General features: G+C 39.6%; 2 protein-coding genes across 5 annotated transcripts in view; one reads left to right on the top strand and one right to left on the bottom strand.

Moving 5' to 3' along the window:
• Positions 1-7,210, top strand: part of LOC119552791 (putative dipeptidase NECHADRAFT_87110) — a 100,911-nt gene extending 93,701 nt beyond the window's left edge. For 2 of the 3 annotated variants that reach the window (XM_037862618.1, XM_037862619.1), the window contains exons 3-4: positions 1,774-2,402; positions 4,923-7,210. In XM_037862618.1, the coding sequence (XP_037718546.1) occupies positions 1,774-2,402; positions 4,923-5,820 (1,527 nt within the window). In that variant the 3' untranslated portion in view covers positions 5,821-7,210. The remainder of the gene's footprint in view (positions 1-1,773; positions 2,403-4,922) is intronic. The other variant, XM_037862621.1, reaches the window with a different exon arrangement.
• Positions 7,211-10,044: 2,834 nt separating this feature from the next.
• LOC119553762 (kelch-like protein 40) lies at positions 10,045-11,669 on the bottom strand. Of its 2 annotated transcripts, none has more exons than XM_037864369.1 (4): positions 11,641-11,661; positions 11,337-11,381; positions 10,848-11,283; positions 10,045-10,729 (listed from the first exon to the last, which is right to left on the bottom strand). In XM_037864369.1, exons 2-4 carry the CDS (start codon positions 11,345-11,347, stop codon positions 10,214-10,216), a joined length of 963 nt encoding a protein of 320 aa, XP_037720297.1. In that variant the 5' UTR covers positions 11,348-11,381; positions 11,641-11,661; the 3' UTR covers positions 10,045-10,213. The 2 variants fall into 2 exon arrangements, with proteins under 2 accessions (XP_037720297.1, XP_037720296.1); XM_037864368.1 differs by having other exon boundaries at positions 10,046-10,729; positions 11,632-11,669.
• Positions 11,670-16,162: the final 4,493 nt, after the last annotated feature.

The following is a 16,162-nucleotide window of genomic DNA, read 5'->3' as shown; positions in this document are numbered from 1 at the left end:
CCTCGGGAAAACTCTGTGCAGCACTGTCTTTCACAAAAATGCACAACTGGGCAGCTTTGTCTGCCCAAAAATATGGAATTTCATTAGTGAAAGAGGAAAAAGTATTATAAAGCTTTCAAGCTGAAATAGAAACTCCTCATTCAAATTAAGCTTATATTTATGTATTGAAGAATAGTTGAAAAAAAATGAACAAGATGTATTAATAACTGAAATAAGCAGCAAACGAAGTGCCTTTTAAACGAACTAGTTTGGTGTTAAATTATGAATTATTTAGTTATATAACAAAATGTTTTTGTGAATATACTTTATTGACCTGCTAGGGGGCATAAATATTTAATAAGCCTTACAACCAAATTTGAAATGCATTAAAAAAGGCTTTTAAATGTAAACGAAAGAACATGATACGGCTTAAAAATCAGAAATTAATATTTTAGTACCCAATTTTAATTAAAAGAGGGAAACATATGACAGCAATTTTCTCTAATGCACAACGTGTGCTCAATTTATTTAATAAATTATCCACAAATTAGTTTGTTTCATCTGAGGACAGTGTTTCGAGTTTATTCCCAATCTCATTCTAAGCAATGTCTTCATCTCGAAATTCCCTGGCTTGTGCTCAACAATGTGCGCATTTAGATTTGATTTGTACTTTGCACAGTTTTGGCATAATTCCTCAGGCAGTCGCAATATAAACAAATCATTGCCTGCCCCTGACAAACTTTATGTCACAACTTTCACACGACAAAGTTTTCCATTTTGTCCCCTTTGTATACCCTGTAGGGTGGGCGTATGTGGGTATACCACCCCCACCTCCTTTGGGATCGAGGTGGGTCGAAGAAGTTACATTGGTTTTTTGGACCTGGGGACACATGTGGCCCAAGTCCATGAATTATGACTAAGGCTTAATTATGTCGAGCCCAGATCAGCCCGGCAGCCATGATTCCGTCACTCGAAATGCCAAAAGGTTTTGGAATACCGGGGCAAATGTTGGGTAGATGGGTGGATGGGTTCTATGGGGTGGATGGAACGTGGCTGGGCCATTATATTGATTCTGATATGGTTATTCGGTTCATTAAAAAGTTTCCCTGTGCATCGTGTTGATGTTTCATGCAAGTTATGAATATAGCAGAGCGCTCCAAGTTTCCTCCTTCTGCTGCAGTTTTAATTAGGGCACAAAATCAACGAAGAAACTTTGACGCACTTTTAATGAAGCAACTTTTCGACGAACGGTTGTATCACCCAGCAGTCAACGCCTCACCACCCCTTCAGCCCCACCGAAGTTTATTGTATTGTATTCTTTAGATATGAGACCTGGCTGCAAAGAAAACTGAACCGCTAAACGAAACGCGAAATAGACATATTCATTATTTTCTGTTAAAATAAAAAAACACATACCAGAGTTATTTTAAAGCAATATGTGCAATTTAATAACTAATTTAACTAATTTTTTTAAACGCAGTGTCATTAAATTATTTTTTTTTAATTTTTGATACTTGACACCCTTATACGTATAAACTACTCTACGAAGAGGGAAAAATATAATATATTATTTATCGGATAGAACCGAGAGTATGTACATTTTCCAGAAGTACATTTACCAAGATATAGAGTTTACAAAATATTTTAATGTTTTCAAATCCTTTATAGGTTTTCTATAGTAAACATAAACATCTATAGTAAACATACTTATAGCCCTAGTATGATAATACAAATACAATTAAAATTAAAATACAATATTTTAACAAATATTTTTTGTAATCTTCCCCTTTCCAGACGACTGGTTTCGGTGGACTGCCCGACGTCACCGAGCACTCGAACATCCGCCGCACACTGTCCCGCCAGAACTCGATCTCGAACAGCGATTCCGGCGGCGAGATAGCCAGCATCCAGAAGTCCAAGGTGAACTTTGGCAATCCTCTGGCCGGGGCCGTGGTCGTGGGCGGGGATATAGTGGGTCTGGACGCCAAGTCGCCCACATCCCTCAATTCGGCGACGGGAGCCGGTGCCTCTGGAAAGGCGAAGGGAAAAGGGTCGAGAAAGGCGAACGCCGGCGCGGATGGCGGACAGAAGGGCAGGAGGGGCTCCTGGCTGGTGGCTCTCACCCTGGTCAGTGCCATATGTCTTCTGGCCATCGCCGCCACCCTGGCCTACCAGCACTTCCTCATGGCGCCCAGCCGCAACTCGCACGCCCAAAGACTGAGAATCGTACGCCGAATCCTGCGCGAGGTGCCGCTGGTCGACGGGCACAACAATTACGCCTGGAACGTTCGCAAGTACGCCCACAGCAGCCTGGAGCTCCATCTCAGCCACGACGTGGATCACAAGTCACTGTGGGCGCGGCCGGCGTGGGCGCAAACGGACATGGAGCGACTCAAGCAGGGATTGGTCAGCGTCCAAGTGTGGTGAGTCCTGAAAAGACTTCAAATTGAAATCCATAAATATTAAATCCCTATTTAAATCCATTAATATTCAGATAATAACAAAAGAAAAATCCAATTTTCACATTTGAAAAAAAGGTCTTTTCACTTATTCAAGAAAATACGTTCTTGAAATCAAGACAAAAGTGCTGTTTTGTTTTTAGATGAAAGTAGTCTTGGTTTTGTTTTTAGGGCAGAATTTAGTCTTAAAATCCAAAAATATTTCATCTTGATTTTAAGAGTTTGATAAGATGATGCGGTTCAATTCAGATGAAAGTAGTCTAGATTTTGTTTTTCGAGAAGAATGAATACTTGAAAACCAAATAATTTTCATCTCGATTTTGGCTGACTTTGTAGATCTTGGAAACATTTTTTCCTGGATGTTTTTAACCACTCTTGACAAAGTAAAATAGATTTTAAAAAAAATATTTCATTTTCCACTATATTGTAATTGTTTTACCCTAAATATATGTTTTCTACTCGTAACAATGACACATTCAAAGTTTTCACTTTGTTCGTTTCCGTTTTCTGCTCTACTAAGAATCCCTTACATTCAATTATAGTTGCACAACATGTCCATTAGTTTAAGGTATAAACATATTTTCCATCATTGCCATGATGTAAAACCAATTGAGCCTATATTGATACTTAACTGAAATTACAACATTCAATGGGGCGTATACGCAATGAAAATTCGCCCACCAGCGGCCAAGTCATGAAAATTGAAAAGTCACATAAAACTGCAATCAGGCCGAGGCGACATCTACCCGGGTCAGAGATTTGACCCCACCACCATCATGCATTCGAGTGCTGGCCAAAACATGGCAACATACAGCCGACGGGCCACGCCCACCCGGAGGCATCCAAACAGCCGCCCACTCCTGACCTCCGACGGTTTCCCCCGCGCGGCAATAAAAAGCTGCCAACAATTTGACTGCAAAATAAAATTTGGCAACCGGCTGAATGCCCCAGGGCAAGCAGCCAACCTGTCTGCTGTAGGTCCTCCTCCTCAGCCTAACCCTACACAAAATTCACATTGAAAGAAAAGCCTACCGAAATTGGTCCTCCAGGATTTGTTTTTAGGAATTCTGGGAATACAAAAAATAACTACTTTTAGTAAGTTCAAATTTAAAATCATTCAATGCATTTCCTGACAAGATTTATAAATGTACCAATATAAAATATATATTTTAAGGGTTTTGGGGTGGGACTTGTGGATAGGTTTAGGGAATCTATTAAATGGCATTTGAACATACATTTTGAAAAATTAAACTTTGATATGTAAAGTTTTTATATTGGTTAATTTACACTGTAAGTATTTAGATTTGTATTTGCTTTTGACTCTTAACATCTTTAAATAAGGAATTATAAAAAATAAAATTTATTTGATACAAATTATTTGAACATTTGCCTAGGATATAAAGAAATGTATGGATTTTATTACTACCTTAAGCAAAGTATTTTCTATTTTACAAAAAGACAATAAATCTTTAATATTTATTTATTTTTCTGTGTAAGCCACAACACCCACTTCCAATTTTCGAATTTGGTTAGGGAAATAGGGGAGGAGAACAATCTGACAGGCGGCAGACAGCTGCAGTTTGCGAAAATCGCTGATGGGCAATCGACTTGACTTCATTTGGGTAGGAAAATACTCCGCCCCCAAAAGAAACACCCTCTACCCACTGCCGTGACCGCCAGATGGCGCAAGCGTAACTTTTCGCCAATTTCGCATTTCAATTCGCCGGACGGCCTTGCTAAACTTCGTTTGGAGTTTTTGGCCAAAACAGCAGGGCTTCTGGTTTCTGCCGCTCTCTGCGAAATTTGGATGCCCCCTGGCTGCCTATTGCCATATCAAATGGCAACTAAAATGCAAAGTTCAACTAACCACTTTGGCACTTTCAATTTACATTTTCCAATTAAGCGGCAATCATGGGTCGTTAGGAGTTTTGGGTGCTGATTAAAGGTTTAAAATATATGTGTTGACCATTTCAAACTATCAATGAATTCCTAAAAACATGAATCCGCGAATTCTTCAGAGCTAGAAAAACATCTTTTGACCATGGTAACACATTGGTTAGATCTTAATATATAAAACCATCCAGGAATTCCTAAAAATATGATACCGCGAATTCTTTAGAACAAGAGGAATTAACCGAATTCCAACACGCGAGCTTTGTGTGCCCTTCCCTTTGGCCACAGATACTTATATACTTGCAATTTAAATGACTTTATATGTAAATTACTAGATTTGGTTGATGTCATTAATTTTAGGGAATGAGAGAGAATTAGGAGCTTGGATTTATTTTTAAAAGGTTTCAAGATGGGTTCACACATTTCTTGAAAATGATTAATGTAAAGAAAATGAGAAGTAAAAGTAAAAGCTTAAACTAAACATAAAAAAAAAATATTTATTTTTATAGCTTTATATATATTCCTTCTTTTTGGCAACGTAACGCCTGGCAAAAGTCCGCTAACCTCTACACTTTCGTCGACCTTTTGCAGGTCAGCATATGTGCCGTGCGAGGCGCAGGGCTTGGACGCCGTCCAGTTGGCTCTGGAGCAGATCGACATCGTGCGGCGCCTGTCGGACATGTACGCCCGGGAAACGGTGCTGGCCACATCCTCGCAGGACATCGTGGAGGCCCATCGCCGGGGACTGCTGGCCTCGCTGATTGGCGTCGAGGGGGGTCACACAATAGGCTCCTCGTTGGGGGTGCTGCGATCCTTCTACTCCCTGGGAGCTCGATATCTCAGCCTGACCCATCGCTGTGACGTGTCGTGGGCAGGATCGAGTGCCTCGCCGGCGGAGCAGGGACTGACGCCCTTTGGCAAGGCCATTGTCCGTGAGATGAACCGGCTGGGCATGATGATCGACCTGTCGCACAGCTCGGATGCCACCGCCCGGGATGTCCTGCAGGTGACCCGGGCTCCCGTTATCTTCTCCCACTCCGCCGCCCGTCAGCTGTGCAATTCGACGCGAAATGTTCCGGATGATATACTGCGCCTGGTGGCCGAGAACGGAGGTCTGATCATGCTGAGCTTCGACTCCGAGGATGTGGCATGTGGACGGCAGGCACGCCTCCAGGATGTCATCGAGCACATCAAGTATGTGCGGGCCATTGCCGGCATCCAGCACATTGGCTTGGGAGCCGGTTACGACGGCATCGAGTTGCCGCCCCTGGGATTGGAGGATGTGTCCAAGTATCCGGAACTGCTGGCCGCCCTCCTGGAGGATCACAACTGGAGCGAGGAGGATGTGGCCATGCTGGCGGGCAGGAACTTCCTACGCATCATGGAGACGGTGGAGACGGTGCGGGACTACTGGAAGCGGGCGGCCATCCAGCCCATTGAGCAAACGGAGCCTCAACCCAAGACGCAGTGTACCTACATGTCCTCGTGACCGCAGGCGCAGGCGGTCAGGCAGCGGCGGGATGAGCCGCCCATGGAGCGGGCCAATCGCACCACCGCCACCCTGGCGGGGGAGCACTTCTGGAATCGCGGCCCTGAGTCCAAGGACTCCGCCTCCAATCACTCCAATCCTGCGGTCATCGCGGCCACGGCAACGAGTTTTACGGTCAGCGAATTGCTCCAGTAAAAAGGTTTGGATGGCAAGTCAGGGCAGGGGACTTTGGTTGGCGGTTCGGTTGGCTGGGTCTTCGGTTACAAGAGCGAGTAATTGGGAACGATCCCTTGAAACAATAATTATTTTTAGTTTAAACCTAAACTTAGGAGTTTCCCAATTTTATTTTTAATTTTTAATGATTGCAAATTTTTTAGAACAAATGAGTAGGTTTGAAAAATGTCAAGTATACTCCTATACTCCTTAAAGCTACCGATTCTAAACAAATTCCTTTTAAATAACAGTATCCTTCTTAACTACTGTTGATAAAAAAAATTTATATTAGGTGCGAACTATATTGATTTTAATCAATAATCGAGTTTCCAAAAATACTGCTCTAAGGATAAAAGGTATTTTAATATTTACTAAATATTTAAACATGTAAATATATTTATTTCCCATTTTTCCGGCCCTTAAGCTCAATGGTTCCCTGCCATTACTCGCCCTTCACACCAAGAATGAATATACTCTCGTGGCAACCCTCGTGAATAATTAGTGTGTACTCGTAATTTACTTCCATAGGATGCATTGATAGGCGTATGAATAAATAATAATAATAAATGTACTAGTATTTAGCCCATAATTGTTTGCAGCTATACTTATTGGTGTTGTGGCACTGCATAATTTATGCACAGTGCGGATACTTATCGATGTTGCTGTACCACGGGGCGTATGCGCTACGCGACGCAACGAACCGAACCGCAAACCGATATCTTTCTTGGCTTGTCTGCGACTGTATTATACATATATATATGTAGGGCACACATCAATGATTCACGCTAATTATCGCAATTAAGCGCAATATATTTAATCACGAACATCACACAGACACCCGAATATAAATCATCTTTTGATGATTATTGCATTAATTGCAGCAGACTTCCCGCAGTCGGTTGGCATTAATGCCAGGATCAAAAGTCAAAAACAACAGGCGAACGCAATTAAAAAGTGATTTTTCAACCTGGCTGCAGTGAATCCATCTTAATTTCTGCACTAGGTTAGTTAAAAACCAAAAATCCAAATCAAAAACAAAAAAGGAAATGTTGTTCGTGTATGCATAGCTACATATATACCACACACACCAAAAACTGACATAAAAGTAAACTTCAGCAGAAGCAATGCGTATAATCGAATAGAGGCACGCATTTCCATAAAAATAAATCGGAAATAAAAAAATATATACCTATAGTCTGTTTTTCATTCGTATTCTGGGAGAGGAATAAATTAAAAGCGTATATTAAACGCTGTATGATAGAACAATCTTACATTCAGGGCAGACTTGAACTATTCCAAACAATTAAAAACGTTCTATTTGCTAAAATATTAGGTACGTTCTGATTCTAGAACTATTCAACAAATAACTGCTGACTAAATAACTTTCTTTTATGCCTGATCAATCAAGGCATAGAACACTTTACTTTTTTTATGTATACTACATTTCCAGAATGGTAAGTAAGTACCGGAGTGTCGGCCCTAGCTTAGTTATAGAGAAATCCGCCATACACACGCGAATTCTCATACAATCGCCAAGTCTGGGAACATAAAAAACGTTAAGTGGTCGTAAATCAAAATTGTGCAAGAATGGGAAAGTTCGCAAAGTTCTTCCTTTACTACTTTGCGACGACACGGAGCCCTTTCTCCCATTCAGTCTTATTGTCCTCTCTCCGGTATTTATATCCAGATACTCTTAGGCCAACAGAAAGGAACTCCCAACAGATCCGGAAATTGGCGGCGGGAGCAGTTCCAATCCAATTTCGTGCATTTGCAGTCCATTGAGTTTTGCTTAAATTTTAATGAAACTAAGCGGTCCTCCCATCCGAAAACATATCCCAACGACTTTTCGGGGGCCAGACATCGGCACCCCCGACTTTATTTGTCGGCTAGCGACGCCATCCAGTTGTAGTATCAGCATTTTTTTTCTCTTAATTTTTTTTTGTTTACAAGTCTCTGTTTTGATTGCTTTTGCTCGGCTGGGGACCCACGAGCGAGGCTTTTGTTCAATTTTGTTGATTTTGCGATGACTTAATAGAGTCACTAATTGTTGTGTTCTGGGCAGGGACTGGTGGACAATGCTTTGCTCTCTCAGCAATCCCTACAAAATCAGCGAATATTGTTTCGAAACAAGGTTTTTAGAAATGCTAAACGGTAAGGATGATAGGAATTTGCATATCGTAGTTCTAGGCTTACTTTTATTATGGATAAGATAAGGTAAGGTTGTATTGTTATTCTGAATTGGAAATGTAGACAGATAATATCTGTCTACATTATTGGTCAAGCAAAAATATATAAAAAACAAGGAAGAACGCTATAGTCGAGTACCTCGACTATCAGATACCCGTTACTCAGCTAAAGGGACCAAAGGAAAATGGAGATATGCAAGCAGCAAATGCGCCACCTACCGGCGGTAGACAGATTTAAGCGTTGTGGGCGTTAGAGTGGGCGTGGCAAAGTTTTTTTAAATCAATCGATAGGTATTGACGAGACCAATACATTTCAGTTTAAATTTTTTTATCTACCATGAAAATTGTGGGCGCCACAGACTTGGGCGGTTTGTGGGCGTTGGAGTGGGCGTGGCATATTCGCGTAGTAAACTTGCGCTGCTCTCAAGCCTACGGAATCTAAATCTGAAATCTCGTTTCTCTATCTTTGATATTTTCCGAGATATCCGCGTTCATATTTACGATTTTTTGAAGTTTGTGGGCGTTAAAGTGGGCGTGGCGAACTTTTTTTAGGTCAGTCGGTAGGTATTGATGAGAACAATACATTTCAGTTAAAATTTTTGTTCTAGCATCAAAACTGTAGGAGCCACAGTTTTGGGCGGTTTGTGGGCGTTAGAGTGGGCGTGGCACTCTTTTGAAACAAACTTGCGCTGCGCAGGAATCTCAGGAATCTGCATGCCTAATCCCAGTATTGTAGCTCTTATAGTTTCCAAGATCTCAGCGTTCATACGGACAGACGGACAGACGGACAGACGGACAGACGGACAGACGGACATGGCTAGATCGACTCGGCTAGTGATCCTGATCAAGAATATATATACTTTATGGGGTCGGAAACGCTTCCTTCTGCCTGTTACATACTTTCCGACGAATCTAGTATACCCTTTTACTCTACGAGTAACGGGTATAATGAAAAGAAAAAGCATATTAAAGATGAGATTTTTTAAAAATTGCTAGGCATACTTGAACAATCCTAACTCTAAAGCGGTGAGTAGGAGCAACCGCTAGTCAGATGACTCAATTTAGCGCAAAGTTAAGGATTCGGAACTTGCGGACATCATCATAACTTCGTTTACGGTTACATCGGCCGTTAAAAGTAATTACGCAATTTCACGGACACCTCAACGTAAACAGCCAGGACAATCCAGTGAAAGTTGGGAGGTTGCAAAGGGACATTGAGGGTCCCGAGGCGAAAATTAAGAACTGGCCGTTAACGAGACGAGTGGCATGGCATCGCGTTCTCATTAACACGCCAGTCCGGTTTCAATTTCCCGTTTAATTTTTCTTTTCATTATAAATGGCTCTCTGCATGGCCGGTAAAGCCAGTGCCAGAAGATTCTGCTACCAACTCCGGACCCACAAGGCAGAAAGCCATAAACAATGCGCTCCGACAACTGCGACGAGTTGATGGACAAAATAATGCCTGATGACATTTATAATGAGCAAAATGTTGTTGCCTTTCGCCCTTGTTGTTGCTGTGGAGCTGCTGATAAGTGGAAATTCCCTTCATGTGGCCGAAATTTGCGCTTCATAGCATAATAAATCTCAGCACTCCACTACTCCACCACCATTTAGCAGCCAAAAAGCTTTATTATTATTTAAAGGCATTATTTCTGACGCTTGGATGGCAGATTAAATATCTGACAGACTGTCGCGGAACGAAAAGATCTAGTGGAAATAAACGGAAGTCAAAACTATAATGTTCTGCTTAAATACTTTCTAAGTGTTTTATTAAAATACTTCTGTTTTGTCGAATATTCAAGTTGTAATGACTGCCATAAGGGTTTAGCTTTATTTAAAGAAAAGGTTCAACATAGGAAATAAAATTGTAAATTCTTATTAGCATCTTAATTTTAGATTTATGTTTCTGATTCTGGAAAATATGTATGAAATATTTTTACATTCATTTTTTAGTACTGTCCAGTTTAAGTACATGAAATAAACCAATATATGGTTTAGTTAGTAGTTAGGTATAGGGCATCGTATTTTTCTTTGAAATTCAACAAATTGGACTTGCCAACTACGTTGTAAAAATCTCTTGAAGTCACATTGTTGAATTTAATGTAGCCCAGAAGTCTTTTTATGTATTTACGGTGTATGAGTTTGATCTTGCTATCCTTGGCCTCATCCAGGAGATCATTGTCTTTATCGCAAATCGCCTTTAAAGTTCCGGGCTCGCCCTCAGTTTGTGGATCTTCGTCCTCGCTGTCCTCAGAACTGGATTTTGGTATTGCCATGTCACCAACACCAGTGTCATTTTCATTTTTCTTGTCGTCAACGACATCCAGTGAAGGCTCGGCTGTCTCATGGTGGATCAATCCATTAACGGTTATGTAAGACTGGATCATCTTGAACCGCTCGATCTCGGTCAAGTAGCCCTCGGCCATAATGACGTACTGCTCAAAGACATCCGAGGTCAGAAGCAGTGCATCGTAGCAATTCATGGTGGTTTTAAAACGGTTCCACAAGTTCTTGGAAAATAAAAAGGGCGGTTAATAGTCTATCGGCACTCAAAAGTAGTAAGGTTCTCTTACTTTTGATGAATGTAAAATTAGATTCTGAAAGGCTTACAAGCCGGTACAAACTCACATTTTTAGAAATGTCGATAAGCTCCTTGTTGTCTATGTTGTGGGCGCACTGGAAAAGCTCGACAACCTCGCTGATCACCATACTGGGAGCCCTGGCCTTGAGGATCTCCTCACAATCGGAGACTATAGAAGACACAAGCCATGTGGATCCACAGCTAAGTAGCTCCATTATCATCAAGCTGGGTTTCTCCTCCAGATCCTTCTTGTTGTAAGTATACACATATGTAAGGAACTCTGCGAACGTTTGCGGTTTCACCTCGCTCAGGCGGAATTTGCCCGACTGGGATTCTTGGAAATCGCTCAGAAACATGCGCTCAAAAAACTCCGATGCACTGGACAAAATCAACTTGTGGCAATCGAAAGATTCTTTTCCCACCAATATTTGGCAGTCGCAAAATTTCTTGTTCTCCAAGAGATTTAAAAACACCGGTCGTAGCCTGGAAAGTGAGATTGATTTGGAAAAAATCTAAGATTTGCATTATATACTCACCACTTATCCATTTTAGCTTTTCTTTAGCGTGTTGTAAAAAAACTGCTGAAAAAGTATATATGAAACAAAAATTTTAAGCTTTTAATACCGTTTTGTAGATATGTATGTATGTAAGTATCTATGATTCTTTTCTGAGAATGATAAACTTAGATCAGCAATTTTTCCAGTCGGCTTTGTGTACACATCTTTTTCACTTTCGGATCGTATTACGATTATAAACCTATAAATGCCTATGTTACAATCGGCTCCAAGACTAATTTTCGGGGAACTCCCTTTTTCGTATGATTAAACTCACTTTACTCACAACTCACAACCGTTCGATTTCACTGTCTGTCACCAATGACTGGATTTCAAGCTGGAGATGGAACTAAAATCAATTCTGCAATCGATATTTAGTTTTAGGCCATCGATGGTCTTACGACTGTCGCGCCCTATTTGATCGAAAATATTTCTTATCGGCGCCACATAAATCGGTAAGCGCTTATTAAGTTATTCCGCGTAAATTTCTTATGTGCAGCAATATAAATTTACACGTCTTAGTGCTGATGTGATTTCTGCAGTACCCCTGTATATTTTATTTGTTATACGATCAATGTTGTACGATATCAATGTGATTAATGTTATAAGATCAATGTTGTTACACTTGTTTTAAAAAGAAAAAAATTGGGTGGAAATATTAATTTTTATTTAGATTAAAATGAATACTAGCGGATATTATATTCTTAATACTCTTTAATCTACTGGCACAAAATCATCACGCAGTGATCACAGATGAATGTGATTGTGATGAATGATTGTGCCAATGTAGTGATGAATCGTTGGACATGTGTCAGTTGAAATCATCACCACTTTTAATACAAAATCACCAGAAATTAAGCGCTCGGCAGCCAAAAAAGCGTCGGATGGTACTGCAGGTCAAGTTGATTGAATTGCAACGTAACATGTGTCAAGAAAATGTAGAAAAAAGTGAGCATAAAGTTAGTTTAGCTTTTTAAGGATTCAATCATGAACCGTTCGGTTTGCGCTCACGAATCAATTATTTCGGGCGTTTAAAAACAGTGGTGAATGAACATATATTATTTATCAATTGTTGTTGGATTTCTTAATAGAAATAAACAAACAGCATTTGCTTTTTCTTATCATTTGCACTACATTGTTTTAGCGACAATAAAAAGATCCATCTAAACCAGGACTTTGTTCATTATCCAAAATAAATGTAAGATAAAAAGCGACTACTACTACAACTGTGAAATGCTTAACAAGTGGTGACTGTTTGGTCAGCTCAAATATAAATTATCACAAAATCTGTTTGCTTTAATGGATCGCTCGGCGGTCAGTACTGCATGGTACACACTCCACACTCCACACTCCATGGTGTGTCAAAGACATCAATTCGTAGTGTGTCCGGGCAAATCCGATGGTAAATTTTGTGGTTCCGCCCCGGACGAGAGTCCTGAACAATTGACATTGACCGACTCCATTGATGGGCGGTCACCGCCCACCCAGCCGTAAGTAATTAGGAAATTTGCAAAATTTTCCATTTGCCGGACATGAATCTGCAAATCTGGCGCTGTCCTTGCTGCCAGTCCTCGTTGGAAACCGCATTATGCACACAAACGAATCTCATTTGCATCGAACACTTGGCCAGAGACTGTGTTTGCCAGACAAATATCAGTTAATTATTACACATCCACATCTCGTCCTTAATCCATTTATAATAATTCATCTTGGTCAGCCATTGCACACTTGGTATTCGTTATTGATATTTGCCCATTGACTCCGATATTTACCCAAAGCATTTGGGTGTAGGATTACAAATGATATACGTTTGTGTAATTGGCAGCTAAGTAAGTATATTGCATATTTGAAGATTGCATATTTTTGGGATTTTATTGATTCCAATTCATTTGAACTTTGATTTTTATGTATTAAAAATTGTCAAAATCATTACAAATCACAATTTTTTTAAAAAACATGTTATGTTATGCATCCGTTTTTTGATCATATAGAAAAACATATAAGTATGTTGTTAAATAATAAACTAATTAGTCTTATGAACATGTTTAAATAATATTAACGTTTTTTTTTCAGTTATAAAATATATAAATTAGGACTTCCTTAAATTTCGTTATAGTTATAGAGGTATAGTAGGCAACCCACAATACTATCAACATGTATTCAGAACTGCTAATAGTTTATGAGCATTCGTACCTCCAGTGCCCCAATGTTTTAGGCCGTGCGTGTGCGTACAACTTGAAATTGATTTACTTTTGCTGCAGGCCAATTTGGCACGCTCATTTGGCCAGCTCATGACATTGGCTTGTAAGAGTTGGCCAGCACAACCCAACAAAATACGCTCGTAATTAAGCGCTGCTGTGTCCCCGGAGTGTAGTTAATGTTGTGGTGCCATAAATTTGACTTTTGCCCGTGTTCCGATGTCTGTAAACCCGGTTATTTACGGCCGGAAGCTGCATTTGTCAGGTGAAAGGGAGTTCCGTGGGATGAGAGCAGCTAGCCCGAGGCGTCTTTATATTCAATTTGGCAAACACTTGGCAGCTTTTGGCCAATTGAACTTTACTTTGAACTTAAGATTGCAGAGCCACCTAGTTTCATTTAAATAATAACTCATGTGTTTTTCCTATAAATTTTAATTTAAAATTTCTCATGAACTAGCAACAACAATTTATTTTACACTCAAACATTTTGATCATGATTGCTTGAAAGTATTTATGAATCTGATCTATATTCAAATGCACAAGTTTTGTTGATTTGTGCTGACTATATCTAAGTATGGCTTCCATTTAAGCTGTACACAAAAAATACATACATATGTATTGAATTTAAAGTAAAAAGTAAAAGTAAAAAAAAATTATAAATTGCAAGTAAATAAAATGTTCAATATCATAATATTTTCAAACCATTTTAATCACCAAACCGTCAGAATGAATTTTGATTTCTTATAACTCTTTAAAAAGGCTTTCTTTCGTGCTGGCAGTACTTGATTTTTAAAGCATTCAAAGAGTCAATCAGCCCATAGAACACCGCCCGAGAATTTGTATCACTTCAAAGCCATTCCTCAGATTGCTTTGATATCCACCGTGGATAAAATGGAGCAATCAAACTGGGCGGCATATGCCATTTTGGTCCTGGTTGCCATTGGAGCCTGGTTGTTCTGGTGGTAATTCGCCTGCGACTAAGGACTTTAAAGCTACGCACTTAAACACTTTCGTTTCGAGAAACGGAAAGAGATGACATGGTGAAAAAAGGACTTTCAGTGGGAAAAACTATCAACAAGTTTTTGTTGCTTTTCCACCTGCAAAGTGCATTCGCCAAGGAAACTCCGGCTTCGCGTCGTAGGAAACGTTACAAAGATGCGACAGGAGCCTCCCATCATCAACGTGTAAGCAATGGCGGATGTACAGAGAGAAAAATATCTTTGAGGTAATATTTAAGGGTTAATTTAAGTATTCATTTATTTTTATTATTATTTATACTTTTCTGAACCACTCATTTCACACTAACTTTAAGAACCCAGAACCCATTTAATAACATAAGCATTTCTTATAAGCATTTTTATCCGCAGCTAAACTGTTTTGAAGACGTGTTTAAACTATACAAGAATTTTTAAAGATAGATAATAGTAAATAACACTATTTTATTATATTTATATCTTAATAAATATTATCTTAATAAGGTGACCTATAGTTACCAATGGTTTGCTGAAAAAGACGCTTAGAAAGTAATATAATTATTTATTGCTTTTATAAGTTTATAGTTTTTATCTATACTCCCAAGGCCCAATGAGATATATGCCCAACGCACTTTCGAAAAAATGTACAACTATTATAAGGATTTTTCCCTGTACACATATGTGCAGCTGCCTAGCTGTCGACTTGTCCATCTGCCTGGTCGTTACATCGTGAAATATGACAATCTACGGGAAAGTTAAAATGTAGGTGGAAGGAAGCCGGGCTGGAGTACTCCGGCACACAGGTGTGCACGTTTATGGACAACATAATGGCGGAATCGAGTTGGGCGAAATATAACACCCACGAGCCAAAAGGATAAAGACATACATACATAGGTGCGAGACGAGCTCATGCAAATATTCATAAGGAAAATATTAAAAACGAATTACCAACTCTGACATAAGCAAACTCCCAGAAACACGTCGCGAAGCTGGGAGGTACCCACATCCTCCCCTCCAGTCCCATCGAGAATTAATACTCCATGGGTGGTAAAGTTTGTATGTTTATGTACCACACGAAAGCACTGGCATATATATTATCCAAGCCCAGAGTTGTTTGCAGCTAATTCACTGCCAGTTAACCCTTTTTTCACGTTTATCTTTAAAGTGTTACACATGTTTTTTCTATAAATTTCCTATTCTGTTCCCTTTTTTTAATAAATTAAATGCCAATTAGAATTTCCAGCAGTGTGTAATTTTTTAAGTAAATAAAATAAAACAAAATTCAAATATTTAGTGAGAAAATCTAAAGACCTCTTTTAATTTGTTGTTTCATGTTGCACATGTTTTCGTGTGACTGTTCCTCCTTTATTACAAAATAATTTAAGCTATGCTTAAAAATATTTCAAATATTTACGGCAAAGAAAGGACTCTTCGAGCTACAATTTAAAATTTAAAATAACCAATTTGTGTAAAGACGAAAGAGAACACCTTTATATATATGATTTATATTTTCGGATTTTAAAGCATTCCGACTGAGCCACAAATGGATTCCGATTTTTTATCTGCCAGAAGCTTTGAATTTTCCATTAGGCGAACATCAATGAGTTCCCACAAAGCAGAGGACACGGGCAGGCGC

This window comes from Drosophila subpulchrella, chromosome 3L, assembly GCF_014743375.2.
Source record: "Drosophila subpulchrella strain 33 F10 #4 breed RU33 chromosome 3L, RU_Dsub_v1.1 Primary Assembly, whole genome shotgun sequence".
Classification (NCBI taxonomy): domain Eukaryota; kingdom Metazoa; phylum Arthropoda; class Insecta; order Diptera; family Drosophilidae; genus Drosophila; species Drosophila subpulchrella.
Note: the sequence above shows the minus strand (reverse complement) of the source record. Positions and strands in the feature narration are given on the sequence as shown.